Genomic DNA, 14,266 nt, shown 5'->3' with positions numbered 1-14,266 from the left:
GGCTCTGTAACATCCAGCCTATAAAATCTGACAAACGTTTGTGGCGATGCCCAGCTCGCCGCCACACAATTGTCTTGAATTGAAACGCCCTTAAACACCGCCCACGAGGTGGCCAAGCCTCGGGTACTATGAGCCCTCAGCCCCTCTGGAGGACTAAGACCCATGCTATTATAACCCAATATAATAGCTTCCACTACCCAGTGGGACAGGCGCTGATGAGAAATAGGTTTACCCTTATGAGAATCAGCCCATGAAACAAATAACTGATTACTCTGCCGCAGTGCTTTCGTTCTGTTTACATAGCAACGCAACGCACGGACAGGGCACAAACAATGAAGCCACTCTTCTTCTGGTGACGAAAAGGGCGGCGGGTGAAAAGCCAATAAATCCACTTGATTATAGGCTAGAGCTGACTCACTCACTTTAGGCACGAACGCTGGATTAGTTTTGAGAGACTCGCGAGTAATCCATAGTGAACTGCATACAGGAGTTATGAACTGACAAAGCATAAAGTTCACTAACCCGCTTTGCAGATGAAAGAGCTAGTAATAATGCGGTCTTTAGCGAAAGGAGCTTCAGATCGCTGCTGTCTATAGGTTCAAAAGGTGTACCAGATCCCACGGTGGAATCAGTGATTTTGACACCCTGTTCAAACGCCACGCACCCTTCATAAACCTGCATACAAGCAGGTGTCGACCCATAGTGTTATTGTCAATCCCCACATGACACGCAGAAATCGCCGCGAAATACACCATAACGGTAGAAAAAGCTCTGCCTTTATCCAAAAGTTCATTCAGAAAACATAACACATCTGCGACGGAACAGAGAAATGGAACAATATGCTTATGTGTGCACCATTGCTCGAAAACATTCGATTTCCTATCGTAAGCAGAGCACGTCGAGGCAGCCCTCGCGTTTTGAATTGTCTCGATCACCCTCGGTGGCATCCCAGTAGTATTTAATTTCAACCTCTCACGGGCCAAACCCAAAGAGCAACTTTGTCCATATCCAAAAGTTCATTCAGAAAACATAACACATCTGCGACGGAACAGAGAAATGGAACAATGTGCTTATGTGTGCACCATTGCTCGAAAACATTCGATTTCCTATCGTAAGCAGAGCACGTCGAGGCAGCCCTCGCGTTTTGAATTGTCTCGATCACCCTCGGTGGCATCCCAGTAGTATTTAATTTCAACCTCTCACGGGCCAAGCCCAAAGAGCAACTTTGTCCGGGGCGGGGTGAAAAATCTCCCTGCGCGCTTCTGAGAGGAGGTCTCTGTGCAGCGGGAGAGGCCAGGGCTGATCGCATAGGAGCTGCATTATCTCTGTCAGCCGCAATTTCCCCCGGCCAGTTCGGGGCAATAATATGACTGAGTGACTGCACTCCCTTACTCTTCTTAAAGCTGGTATGATCAGACTTAGCGGAGGAAAAGCTTAAAGCAGTACTTTTGGCCATGGGTGCGCTAGGGTATTCACACCCATAGGCGCACCGTCTCTCGCTAGCAAGAAGAACAGAGGGCAGTGAGTATTTTCGTGCGATGCGAAGAGATCTACGGCAGCGTGGCCGAATCTCTTCCACAACTGGCCCACTACCTGAGGGAGGAGTGTCCACTCTCCGTACCGAGGATTCCCCCTGGACAGGAGATACGCCCCCGCATTCATTATTCTCGGGAAGTGCGTCGCCCGTAATGAATGAAAGTGTTTCCCGCCCCACACAATCAGTTTCTATGCCAGACTGTGTATCTGAGGAGAGCTTGTGCTCTCCTCACCTTGGCGATTTATATATGCCACCGTGGTCGTGTTGTCTGATGTGATCAAAATGTGGTGGTTCCGCAGAAACTGCACAAAATGTTTCAAAGCTAGAAACACTGTTAACATATATAGGTAATTTGTGCACGCTCTGCAGTGATATGGGCCATTTCCCTTTCGCTATTCTGCCCTTGCACACTGCACCACAACCTGAAAGCGATGCATCCGTCGTTACTACCTTCCTCATGGAAACTGCACCCAGCGGAGTCCCTGATTCGAGGAACGAGCGGTTTCTCCAATAACGGAGAGCACACATGCAAAGTGGTGACACCATCACTCTGCGGTTGAGGTGGTGTTTTGGACATAAGTGTTGTGCTGCTGTCCAATTCTGAAACTCTCTCATTTGCAACAGTCCCAAAGGAATAACCGAGACTGTCGAGGCCATCAGCCCCAGAAGGCGTAAACACAGTCTGAATGGGACTTTTTTCCCTTTTTGAAAAAGGAATAGACAGCTGCAAATTGACCTGATGCGCTCCTCTGACAGAAATGCTTGATACCAATCTGAGTTCAGTCTGAGTCCTAGATAGACTATCTCCTGTGTGGGCATCAGGCAGCTTTTTATCTCATTTATCTTGAAACCTAAGCTCTTCAAATGAGACACAAGCATCTTCGTGTCTGTCTCCACTTGCTGCCGTGACGGAGTGCAGAGTAGATCGTCCAAATAAGCTGACACTCTGAGACTCGCTGTTCTCAGCGGTGATAGAGCTGCTTCTATGCATTAGCAAAATGTTCTTGGAGCTAGTGAGAGACCGAATGGGACAGTCATAAACTCGTAGGCTGTGCCCTGATAGGCAAACCTGAGGAATTTCCTGTGTGCCGGGTAGATGTCTATGGAAATATGTATCTTCCAGATTGACTGAAGTAAACCAGTCTTTCTCGGGAATAAAATGTGACCGCGCTTTGAATGTGGGCATTTTGAACTTGTATTTTCTGAGGTGTTTGTTGAGGTTCTGTAAATCCAGAATGGGACGGAGACCTCTGCCTCTCTTGGAAATTACAAAGTACCGTGTAAATTACAAAAATTACAAAGTAAATGCCGTGCTGGCTGTCCTCCGGCGGCACAGCTCGGATTGCTCTTTTCCTTATTAAAGAAACAATTTCTTCCTCTAAAACTTGAGCTGACTCCCCTTCTGCGGCTGCCATCAACACAGTGTCGAACACTGGTGGTTTTGTGTGTGTTTTTATTTTCAAACATTGCTGTGCCCTAGGTCCACTGCCTGGATGCACAGGGAATTTGTTTATTTTCACACCACACATATTCTCTTGTGAACTGTCTTTGTGGGGCACTGGTGCCAACTCCACCCCTGAACTGGTCAAAAGATAACTTTTTGACATTTCCTTGAACGGTTCCCGAGTTCAACGCCTTCTGTTGGAGGGAGGGGGAGAAAATAACCACTCATTTTGAGGGAGGATAACAACAGATACTCCAACAGTGCTGTTGCTCATTCCCTCGTCCAGAACATGAGGACGGGTTAGGTTGCTTGGCGTTTCTTCCCTCCCTGAGGGTTTGCGGGTCTGTGTTCAGCCGCAGCTGCTGCAAAGGAAGGTTTTCCCCTTGGCTGTGCTGGCTTAGGTTGTACCTCAGTCTGCTGAGGCTGAGGAGGTTTGGGACTCCTGAAAGCCGACTGACCACTTCTGAGAGGGGCATCAAAACCAGGCCGTGCTAATGGAAAAGCCTTAGGAATGGGTTTTCGGGGAAGGCAAGCTTGGAAAGCCTCACCCTCCTGCTTCCTCAGATCACACCGCTAGCACATAGCAGTGACTGATGCTCCGAAAAGGGCTTTGGGCTCAACCGGGGTATCCAGGAAATCAACTTTCTCTCTGTCAGATAGTCCTGAAAGTCCCAGCCAGAGAGCTCGCTCACCAACCACTGCCAAGCCCATGCTGCGGCCGCAGCTCTGGTCTGCACTGCTGGAGGTTCTCAGGTGGAGATCTGCAATAACGCAGATCTCTTCAAAGAGAGCTGGGTTTGGTGACACAGCATCCACTTGTCTCCCCATCTCCTCCATTAACTCTGCTTAATAAGCAGTGAAGAGAGAGGTAGCATTCAGAGCCCTCACTGCCAGAGCAGAGGAACGATAGATCTTCTGAAAAACTGAGGCTGGTAGGCGCTCAGTACATCCTGGCAGCGAAGCTGAGGCAGAAGAAAAAGCTGCTCTGCAATTAGGGTTAAGATGATGTGCATGATGTACAGCTCAACAGGAGGGGGATTTGACATCCTAGCTCCTCCATGTTGTGCACATCCAGTTTGGAAAACCCCTTTACAGGAACCCTGTGTGAAAAGGGTTTGTCCCAAAAACGCTTCATCTCTGAAACGCATGCGGGGGACTGCAGGTATAACTGTTTTAAGAGGCGGGGAACACAACGGCAGTCGCTTGCCGTCATATAGATCTCTCTCCGTTCCCTGGCCCGCCTACTGCAACGGCCATTCAATAGAAATTTTCGCCGCCACCCTCCTGCACATTTCGAGCAGGTCGAGCTCCACTTGAGCTGAGGACGGGGACCCTTAGCTTAACGCGCTTCCCGGACGGTAGGGCATCGGTAGTAGGATCGCGTCATCATCATCATCCTCCTCTCCATCCTTCTCCAACAGACAAGCGATCGCTTCGTCATCATCCTTCTCCTCCTCTCTTCCCTCTGACAAGATCGGGAAAAGAGGAGGAAGCTTGGGGGAGACTTCATCCATAAACTCGCCCCAGCTGCATGACACAGGCAAATACTTGCTCCGCATGCACAAGGACATGAGGCATCTTTCCCTGTCGTGGCCCCGCTTGTAGAACTAATAGTCGTGTCCATTCTTTTATCAAGCGCTAAGCTCACCACAACGTGTCACTTAGAAAAAAGACAGACCAGAGAATTCGTCATAACACGTTAATTCGCTCGTTTGTCTCTTAACAATAATTTCCACCTTGATAGTCAAGTCAAGTCACCTTTATTTATATATTTATATATATTTTAACAATACAGATTGTGTCAGAGCAACTGAACAGCATTAATTAGGAAAATAGTGTGTCAATAATGCAAAATGACAATAGTAAACACTCATTTTTCAGTTAAAGGCAGTTCATCATTGAATTCAGTGATGTCATCATCCAGCTCAGTTCAGTTTAAATAGTATCTTTGCAATCATTTGCAATCAAGTCAACGATATTGCTGAAAATGAAGTGTCCCCAACTAAGCAAGCCAGAGGCGACAGCGGCAAGGAACCAAAACTCCATCGGTGACAGAATGGAGAAAAAACCTTGGGAGAAACCAGGCTCAGTCGGGGGGCCAGTTCTCCTCTGACCAGGCAACCAGCAGTTCAATTTCAGGCTGCAGCAAAGTCACATTGTGCAGAGGACTCATCTGGTTCCTGTGGTCTTGTCCCGGTGGTCGTCTGAGACAAGGTCTTTACAGGGAATCTGTATCTGGGGCTCATCTAGTTGTCCTGGTCTCCGCTGTCTTTCAGGGCTGTGGAGGTCCTTTCTAGGTGTTGATCCACCATCTGGTCTGAATACGTACTGGATCCTGGTGACTGCACATTTTTGATAGTGAAAAACACCCGCTCTCAGAAAAAAACGTGTTCGGTGACGTACCTTGACGGCTCGTCTAAGAACAGTTAAGCAGCTAATCCTGAAAGGGGCAACCGAGAATGTAGCTTCCAAAAGATCTTCACTGGGAAGAGAAAGAGAATGAGGTAGGGACTGTTATGTAGTGATATATATAGGGAGGCAGGACTCCATCGTGTCGTGAATGGTCTGTCAACTGACAGATGTGGTGTAATTGGTGCTTCCAGGATTGGTCACGCCTGAGGTGATTCCCATAGTGAGATACCGAAGGAATGTTTGAAAGAGAAATATCGTCATACTGCTCAGCAATCCTCTTTTTTTGTTATTGCATACTGATGTTTGTGTTTGGTAAAATGATCTGTGTCTGTGTGTATTTGTGTGTTGTTGTTTTTCTTTGTATATGTTAGGTAGTGTGCGTTCTTGGAATATTTATAACCTTCTAAGATTGGTGTGTTTTTTAATGTGTGTCTTTGTGTAGGCGGTGGGTGCTCACAGTGAGAAAATAGAAGCAGAAGAAATCAAGTGTAAGACCATGGCTGAGAATGCTCAGAGAGACCTAGATGAAGCACTTCCTGCTCTAGAGGAAGCCATGAAGGTCATTCTGCATTCATGCGACTATTACTTTCAATACGACATCATACAGCTGCAGTGCCAACTGAATATGTGATACATAACGTTTTCATCAGCACATGAAAAAACTGTGGTAATCTTGTTGGACTGTCTTCAGGCTCTGGAGTCGCTGAATAAGAAAGATATGACGGAGATCAAGTCATATGGCAGACCTCCAGCTCTTGTGGAAACCGTCATGCAGGCAGTTATGATCCTCAGAGGATGTGATCCAACTTGGGCGGAGGCCAAGAGACAACTGGGTACGAGAAAGAGAAAGTTCCAGATCTTTATTAAATCACTCCATCACACTGATGTCACACATGGATTCAGGCACTGGCTCAGTCATGAAATCCATACCAGACTACTGTATAACCAAAATCACATGAGCCAAACAGAGAAAGGGGAGGGTTGGGTGATTCATTAGCATGCCAGGATATATTTAAAAAGGTCAGCACAATGCGGTAGAAAGCACATAACCACAGAACAGATTGCAGAAAAAAAATGAAATATGTGCTTGCCTGAGGCTGAATTCAAGCCATTTGTTTTAGGAGAGGGCAACTTCATTAAGCAGTTGGTGAATTTTGATAAGGACAACATTTCCGACCGCGTGCTGAAGACCATTGGACAGTACTGCACGCAGCCCGACTTCCAGCCTGAGATCATCGGACGGGTCTCACTCGCTGCAAAGTCCCTCTGCATGTGGGTCAGGGCCATGGAGGTACAACAATCATGAACAATTACAACGGTTACGACACCAGAATGGTGTTATGCTGCCCTTTTTATATAAAAAAATATATATATATATATATATTTTAAGGCAAGTTCACACCAAAAACAAAAACTATAATGGTAACTACAGTATATTACCATCAGCACCAGTGGTTTATTCAAAGCACTTTAAAGTCACCATGAAATCCAAAATGAAAATTCTTATTGTATTTCTTTTTTCTTTTTTTTATGTAATTCAGTGTTTATTATAAATTATTTATCCATGCACATTAACTTCCCCACCACAACAATGTCTTGTCTCTGATAACGTGTGCATTGGCGCAATGACTGGCCAATAAATTCCTGTCATCTGTCACTTACATGAGATCGCAGTAATTAGAAAACAACCATCCAATTAATTCCGAATAGGCAAAATCAAGTTCCACCATGTTTTTTTTTTTTTTTCATTCAAAAAGCTGTTTCTCTTAGATATAAGCCACAATAGGGAAGGAAATACTTTAAGAATAGTTAAAGTTTAAGAATTTCTTTTAGATATTGTTAAAGTTATCATTGTTGGTGTAAAGGGGTCTTGACACTAAAACATTTTTTTTAATGTTCTCATACTTCTCTGTGTGTATATATCAGGTATATGGCCGTATCTTCAGGGTGGTTGAGCCAAAGAGAGCCAGGCTGCATGGAGCAATGACTCAGCTGGCTGAGAAACAGGCCGCACTGGCTGAGGCCCAGGGCAAACTTAGAGAGGTCAGCATGTGTCAGTCTGTCCTGCACTATATTTGTGCATGCATGTGGGCATGACTTTATGTTAATACTATTTATATATAGTTATATAGTGCTAAAAACATGTTTGTGTGTGTGTGTCTATAGGTAGGAGAGAAACTGGATCAGCTGAAGCGGCAATATGATGAAAAGCTGGCCCAGAAAGAGGAGCTACGGAGGAAATCTGAGGACATGGAGCTCAAACTGGACCGGGCCGGCAAGCTGGTGTCTGGACTGGCAGGAGAGAGAGTTCGCTGGGAGGAGACGGTGGCTGTACGAACAAACACACACATAGTCACCCTCCAGTCACCTTGATGTTTGATATGTGGATGTGAAAATGCAGCCAGGGGTCTCTGATGTGATTGTGAGTGTGTGTGATGGCTCAGGGTCTGGAGAAGAACATGTCCTGTCTGGTGGGAGACTGCCTGCTGGCTGCTGCTTTCCTGTCCTACATGGGCCCTTTCCTGTCCAACTACAGAGATGAGCTGGTCACAAATATCTGGATGAAACAGGTATCTGTCTACCTGTCTGTTATTCTCTATCATTTTATTTTTTTGTTGTTTTTGATGGTCTTTTTTTCTTTTTCGTCTGTCTCTCTTTCTGTCATTGTATTGTTATGGCAATCTTTCTGTCTGCGTTTTTCTTTGTCATTCTATCTATCTATCTATCTATCTGTCTGACTGTCTGTCCGTCCGTCCGTCCTTCATTGTCTTTCTGTCTATTGGCCTGTCTGCCATTTTTTCTATCATTCGTTCATTCCATTGTTGTAGGTGTCAATATGTTTGTCTGCCTGTCTTTCTGTGACTATTGTTTTTTATGTTACTCTGTCTGTTGTTTTGACTGACATTTTCTTTGTCTGTCTGTCTTGCCTTAGCTCATCTTTAGCACCCAGTATAAACTTAGTGCTAATTAATTTGATTGAGATAGATAGATAGATAGATAGATAGATAGATAGACTACCTCTGAACACAGATGCACATTAATACACTCGCTCTCTGTGTCTCTGTGCTGGGGTGGGGTGGGGTGGGTTTTATTTGCTGAACGATAGATAGATAGATAGACTACCTCTGAACACAGATGCACATTAATACACTCGCTCTCTGTGTCTCTGTGCTGGGGTGGGGTGGGGTGGGTTTTATTTGCTGAACGATAGATAGATAGATAGACTACCTCTGAACACAGATGCACATTAATACACTCGCTCTCTGTGTCTCTGTGCTGGGGTGGGGTGGGGTGGGTTTTATTTGCTGAACGATAGATAGATAGATAGATAGATAGATAGATAGATAGATAGACTACCTCTGAACACAGATGCACATTAATACACTCGCTCTCTGTGTCTCTGTGCTGGGGTGGGGTGGGGTGGGTTTTAGAAATATCGTGACATCATTTTGAGGCTATATCGCCCACCCCTAACGCATACATACATATATTAGGGCTACAAAATGATTAATCGCAATCAAAATAAAAGTTTGTTTACATACTATATGTGTTAGTACTGTGTATTTTTTATATTATGCATATAGAAATACACACACATAGTGTACATGTATATATTAAGGAAAATATGTTTGATGAGAGATAGAGAGATAATAATAGATTATAGATTAAGATAGATAGATAGATAGATAGATAGATAGATAGATAGATAGATAGATAGGGTTTCATCAATTTAAAATAAAAAATAGGGTCACTCTTAAAAAAAGTTTGAAAACCACTGATCTAGATAATTTGCTGTAACTTAATTCATAGCTTTGCATTGAAAACTGGTTCAGTATTGCATAGTATTGCACACTTCACAGGTTAGAATATTATGACATTATGCAGGTGACAGCTCTAACACTTCATTTCTCCTTCCTCTCGTTCAAATGTCCTTGCCCGAATCCTCTGCTACCCTTTTCATCTCTAGGTAAGAGAACTGGGGGTGCCGTGTTCTCCGGGGTTCAGCTTTGCCATGTTCCTGTCTAAACCCACGGCAGTGCGCGAATGGAATATCCAAGGCCTTCCGTCTGATGCCTTCTCCACTGAGAACGGAGTCATCGTCACCCGTGGCAACCGGTCAGGCCCAGAGAGCCAATCCCTTAACGCTAATTAGAATAATGATGATATCTCATGAATAATGAGCAGTAATGAATAGTGATTGGAGAATAATTAGCTAAAGATAATAGTAAGCTCGGTTTTTTTGCATTGTTCATTTATAGCTAATGCTAATTTCCTCCCTCACACATACACACACACACACACCAAACAGATTAATGGCATTTTGAGATTATGGATTATTAGAAAAAAATGTGACATGCATTTATAGTAAGAGCTAATGTTTCTCTCTCCCTGTCCTTCGTCACAGATGGCCACTAATGGTGGACCCTCAAGGACAAGCGCTAAAGTGGATTAAGAACATGGAGTCCAAACGGGTGAATATTTCACACACACACACACACACACACACACACACCACACTCATACACATATCCCATATATTATGGTATTCATAGAAAAGTTCATAGAATCCTTTTACTGAACTCAGACTACATTATTTTGCTGGAAATGTCTTGGCAACGAATACAGACATCAGAACAGGGCAGAAACAATGGAAACTGAGACTGTCGTGATTATTAGACAGTGTTAGATCTAATTCTCCATGGAGAAAAACATAACCCACATTCAGTGCCAACATTACCTGCTCAGAGTCACGATGCCTCATCACATGACTCACCGTCTAACCCACAGACGAGCCATTTTCAGAGCCCTTAATTAGAATACAAGAACTCCAAACTCAATTCTCCTGTGAGTTGGAAACTGCGTCCCCTGTGAGGCCGCATCTCCTCACCTGCTCTCCTTCAGCAGAATACACCTTCCATTTATCACTACCTCTGAACACAGATGCACATTAATACACTCGTTCTCTGTGTCTCTGTGCTGGGGTGGGGTGGGTTTTGTTTGCTGAACGATAGATAGATAGATGGATGGATGGATAGATAGATAGATAGATAGACAAACAGAAGGATGGATGGATAGGCTGTCATGTATGTTCAGGAGACATAGGAGGACGCATGCTGGGGTGGGGTGGGTTTTGTTTGCTGAACGATAGATAGATAGATGGATGGATGGATAGATAGATAGCTAGATAGATAGACAAACAGAAGGATGGATGGATAGGCTGTCATGTATGTTCAGGAGACATAGGAGGACGCGCACTTTCGATTCATCTCTCAGGATAATTTGCTGTTCAGCTTCAGCCTCTGTTCTTCTTCTCTTTCTGTCTGTGACCTTTTCCTCCTCTTCGCAGGTCTTTTCTCATCTGTAGTGGTGAGTGTCTGGAGCGGCGAGTGCCGTTCACACGCTACAGTTAAACGTTGACATTTACGAACAATAACACAATGACAGAGCCGAAGCCTCTTTTCTGCCTCCTCCAGCTCTTCTCCATCTCTTTCACATCCCATTTTCTTTCTTCGATGTCCATTTATCACTTTTGAATCATATTTATCCTCTCTGCTACCTTTACTTTTTTCTTCTTAGTCGATGTCATTATATCGTCCTTCGTGTGTCCTTCATGTTCTCTTCTAGTCTCATGTTGTCTCTCTCTCTCAGGGGTTGAAGGTAATAGACCTGCAGATGCCGGATTTTTTGCGGATCCTGGAGAATGCGGTGCAGTTTGGTTCCCCAGTTCTTTTGCAGAACGTCCAAGAGGAACTAGATCCTTCACTAGCCCCCATTCTCAACAAGTCCTTCACAAAAGTTGGTCAGTCCCCTCTATACACACACAAACACACACACGACTCACCATTGACTGATAACATTGCTTAATCAGGATGACAGAATATGCAGGATGTAATGGGTTCAGGTTGTGTATATATGAATATGTCTGTCTGTTGAAAGCATTTTTTGATGTTATAGCAGTGTAATTTACTGGTATAATGCTATTTAAAGGTTATTTTACTTGAAAAAGTATTTTTACTATAAAATTATCTTTACATCATGCAAACCGTAATAAATTTAATGAAGTAAAATAGCTAAAAAAAAAATCTGTATTTTGTTTCTAGTACTTAAAAATAGCATACGAAAAAATGTCACCGCCAGAGAAACTGTCACCGGGGCAAGTAAAATTTGCCACAGTGATTAAAAATTTGGCCTGGCAAGGTTGTAGGTTCAAATTCCACAAGGAATGATGTGTGGAAATATTGCATATCTCTTGTGTGTGTTCTGCAGGTGGGCGTTTCTTGTTAAAACTGGGAGATAAAGAAGTGGAATACAGTCCTGAATTCCGTTTCTACATGACCACCAAACTGTCCAATCCACATTACACTCCTGAAATCTCTTCCAAAACCACTATTGTCAACTTTGCTGTTAAAGAACAGGTCAGTGTGTGTTAATGAACTTGTTCCCATGACAGAGGTCTTTGAGGATGAAACATAACTCTGTGCATCAGGGTCTGGAGGCCCAGCTGCTGGGGATCGTGGTGAGGAAGGAGCGTCCTGAGCTGGAGGAACAGAAGGACTCTCTGGTGATCAACATCGCCTCTGGCAAGAGGAAACTGCAGGAGCTGGAGGACGAGATCCTGCGGTGGGCGGCACACACGCTCGCACATGTCACAGCTCTGCATTAGCACCTTCATACAAGTGCCACTAACACATCAGTAATTCTAATCAACAGTGTATTTATACTAGCAAGTCTCACATTTTGCACTCATCCATTTTGTTTGTGTTTGTGTGCAGGTTGCTGAATGAGGCGTCCGGCTCCCTGCTGGATGACGTTCAGCTGGTGAACACACTGCAGACCTCCAAAGTCACGGCCACGGAGGTCGCAGAACAACTGGAGATCAGCGAACTGACCGAGAGCCAAATCGATACCGCCAGAGAGGTGAGAGAGAGAGAGGGGGATGAGGGGGAGGTCAAGGAGAGAGAGATGGTGTGAGGGAGGGTGCTGAAAGGGTTGCCTGATTGGATTAAAGATTGTGCCTCTGAATAAGGCAGAGCGATAAAAAGACTGCTGAGATGAGGATGTTGATAGCAGGAGAGGCAGATAAAGCTATAGACACCACTCTGTGTGTGTGTTTGTGTGTGTTCAGGCCTACCGCCCCTGCGCCCAGAGGGCGTCCATCCTGTTCTTTGTACTGAATGATCTGGGCTATATAGATCCCATGTATCAGTTCTCTCTGGACGCCTACAGCAACCTGTTCACCCTGAGTATAGAGAGCAGCCCCCGCAGCCACAAACTGGAGGAGAGGATAAACAACCTCAACAGACACCACACTTATGCCGTCTACAGGTCTGAAACACAAACTCACATACACATGCATATATTTACAGAGGTGTTCCTTTGTTACTGTGCAGTTTTTGGAGTTTTTTCACTGTACTTGCACTCTTATGCCCCAGAGGTTGATTTTTATTAAAACCTTCAGATGCCTGTAGCATGTACTTTTTCTAATTTCAAAATGCCTGTTAAGAATAAGTTTTGTGTCTTAAAGCATGAAAATCTCTTTTAAAGATTATTAAATTTTTATTCAAACTATTTTAATTGTAACAAAAAATTAAATATAAAAGCTATTTTAATATTTTTGTGAAAATTATATATACTGTATACACTACCAATTCAAAAGTTTGCGATCAGTACGATTTCGATTTCTTTTTATGTTTTTGAAAGAAGCCTCTTATGATCACCAAGGCTGCATTTATTTGATAAAAAAAATGCAATAAAAACAATAATATTGTGAAATATTATTATAATTTAAATAACTGTGATGGCCATTTATTCCAGTGATGGCAAAGCAGCTATAACTCCAGTCTTCAGTGTCACATGATCCTTAAGAAATCATTCACATTTCTTATTACCACAACTGAAAACAGTTGTGCTTAAAATACTTTGTGGAAACCGTAGTAAATTTTTTTTTTTAGGATTCTTTTTGAACTAGAAAATTTAAAGAACCACATTTATTTTGAAATGTCACAGTCACTTTTGATTAGTTCAGTGGGTCTTTGCTAAATAGAAGTATTAATTTCTTTAACAGTTGTGCATGTACATAGCATTTATGTAGCATTACACTGTTTTTATTTTCATATGTCTTCATATGTAAATGTAAATAACTGTATTTACCCATGGGACATTTTTCATAAATGATGCACACACATACAGCCACATACATAATCATCATGTAGTGCTTGCTAATTGTCATCTCACATTTTTTAATGGTTTTTTAAATCATATTAAGCTGACTTTCAGAGTGATGTCAGAGAGTTTGATCTGTTTGCAGATACACCTGTCGAGGACTGTTTGAGTGTCACAAGCTCCTGTTCAGTTTCCACATGTGCGCCAAGATCCTGGAGGCGTCCAGAAAGCTCAACATTGATGAATACAGCTTCTTTCTCCGGGGGGGACTGGTGAGAGCTGCAGGGGGGAGTGTGTTTGTGTGTGTGTTCTGGTTCTGAAAGTGGATTTTTGGAAAAGATTGTTTTGACTTGTTTAAAAATAAAAAAAGTCCTCATGTTATATAAAGTAGTCTGTGTGGTGTGTGTGTATGTGTGTGTTAGGTTCTGGATAAGGAGAAACAGATGGATAACCCCTGCTCTATCTGGCTGTCTGACTCTAACTGGGACAACATAACTGAACTGGATAAGCTGACTAATTTCCATGGACTCATGGCCTCGTTTGAGCAGTACCCTCGAGACTGGCACCTCTGGTACACCAATCCAGAACCAGAGAAAGCACCGCTTCCTGGTAATGTTGTGTGTGTGTGTGTGTGGGCGTCAAGTTTTGCGTACATTGTGGGAACCTAATTTTAGGATATAAGGTTTGGTTTGGGTTAGGAATCGTACAAT

The 14,266-nt window shown here is 43.6% G+C and overlaps 1 protein-coding gene across 1 annotated transcript in view; it reads left to right on the top strand.

Moving 5' to 3' along the window:
- The window catches only part of LOC107597073 (dynein heavy chain 2, axonemal-like), a 156,265-nt gene that overhangs the window by 125,375 nt on the left and 16,624 nt on the right, over positions 1–14,266 (top strand). Inside the window, exons 59-73 of the mRNA XM_016287985.1 lie at positions 5,836–5,952; positions 6,085–6,226; positions 6,515–6,684; positions 7,320–7,436; positions 7,560–7,724; positions 7,838–7,963; positions 9,361–9,509; positions 9,799–9,865; positions 11,043–11,193; positions 11,661–11,809; positions 11,881–12,014; positions 12,167–12,311; positions 12,520–12,719; positions 13,702–13,828; positions 13,979–14,165. Coding sequence (XP_016143471.1) covers positions 5,836–5,952; positions 6,085–6,226; positions 6,515–6,684; positions 7,320–7,436; positions 7,560–7,724; positions 7,838–7,963; positions 9,361–9,509; positions 9,799–9,865; positions 11,043–11,193; positions 11,661–11,809; positions 11,881–12,014; positions 12,167–12,311; positions 12,520–12,719; positions 13,702–13,828; positions 13,979–14,165 — 2,146 coding nt within the window. The remainder of the gene's footprint in view (positions 1–5,835; positions 5,953–6,084; positions 6,227–6,514; positions 6,685–7,319; positions 7,437–7,559; positions 7,725–7,837; positions 7,964–9,360; positions 9,510–9,798; positions 9,866–11,042; positions 11,194–11,660; positions 11,810–11,880; positions 12,015–12,166; positions 12,312–12,519; positions 12,720–13,701; positions 13,829–13,978; positions 14,166–14,266) is intronic.

Source organism: Sinocyclocheilus grahami, unplaced genomic scaffold (genome assembly GCF_001515645.1).
Source record: "Sinocyclocheilus grahami isolate Dianchi unplaced genomic scaffold, SAMN03320097.WGS_v1.1 scaffold227.1, whole genome shotgun sequence".
In the NCBI taxonomy this organism is placed as follows: Eukaryota; Metazoa; Chordata; class Actinopteri; order Cypriniformes; family Cyprinidae; genus Sinocyclocheilus; species Sinocyclocheilus grahami.
The sequence above is the reverse complement of the archived record's forward strand: the minus strand, read 5'-3'. Positions and strand labels throughout refer to the sequence as shown.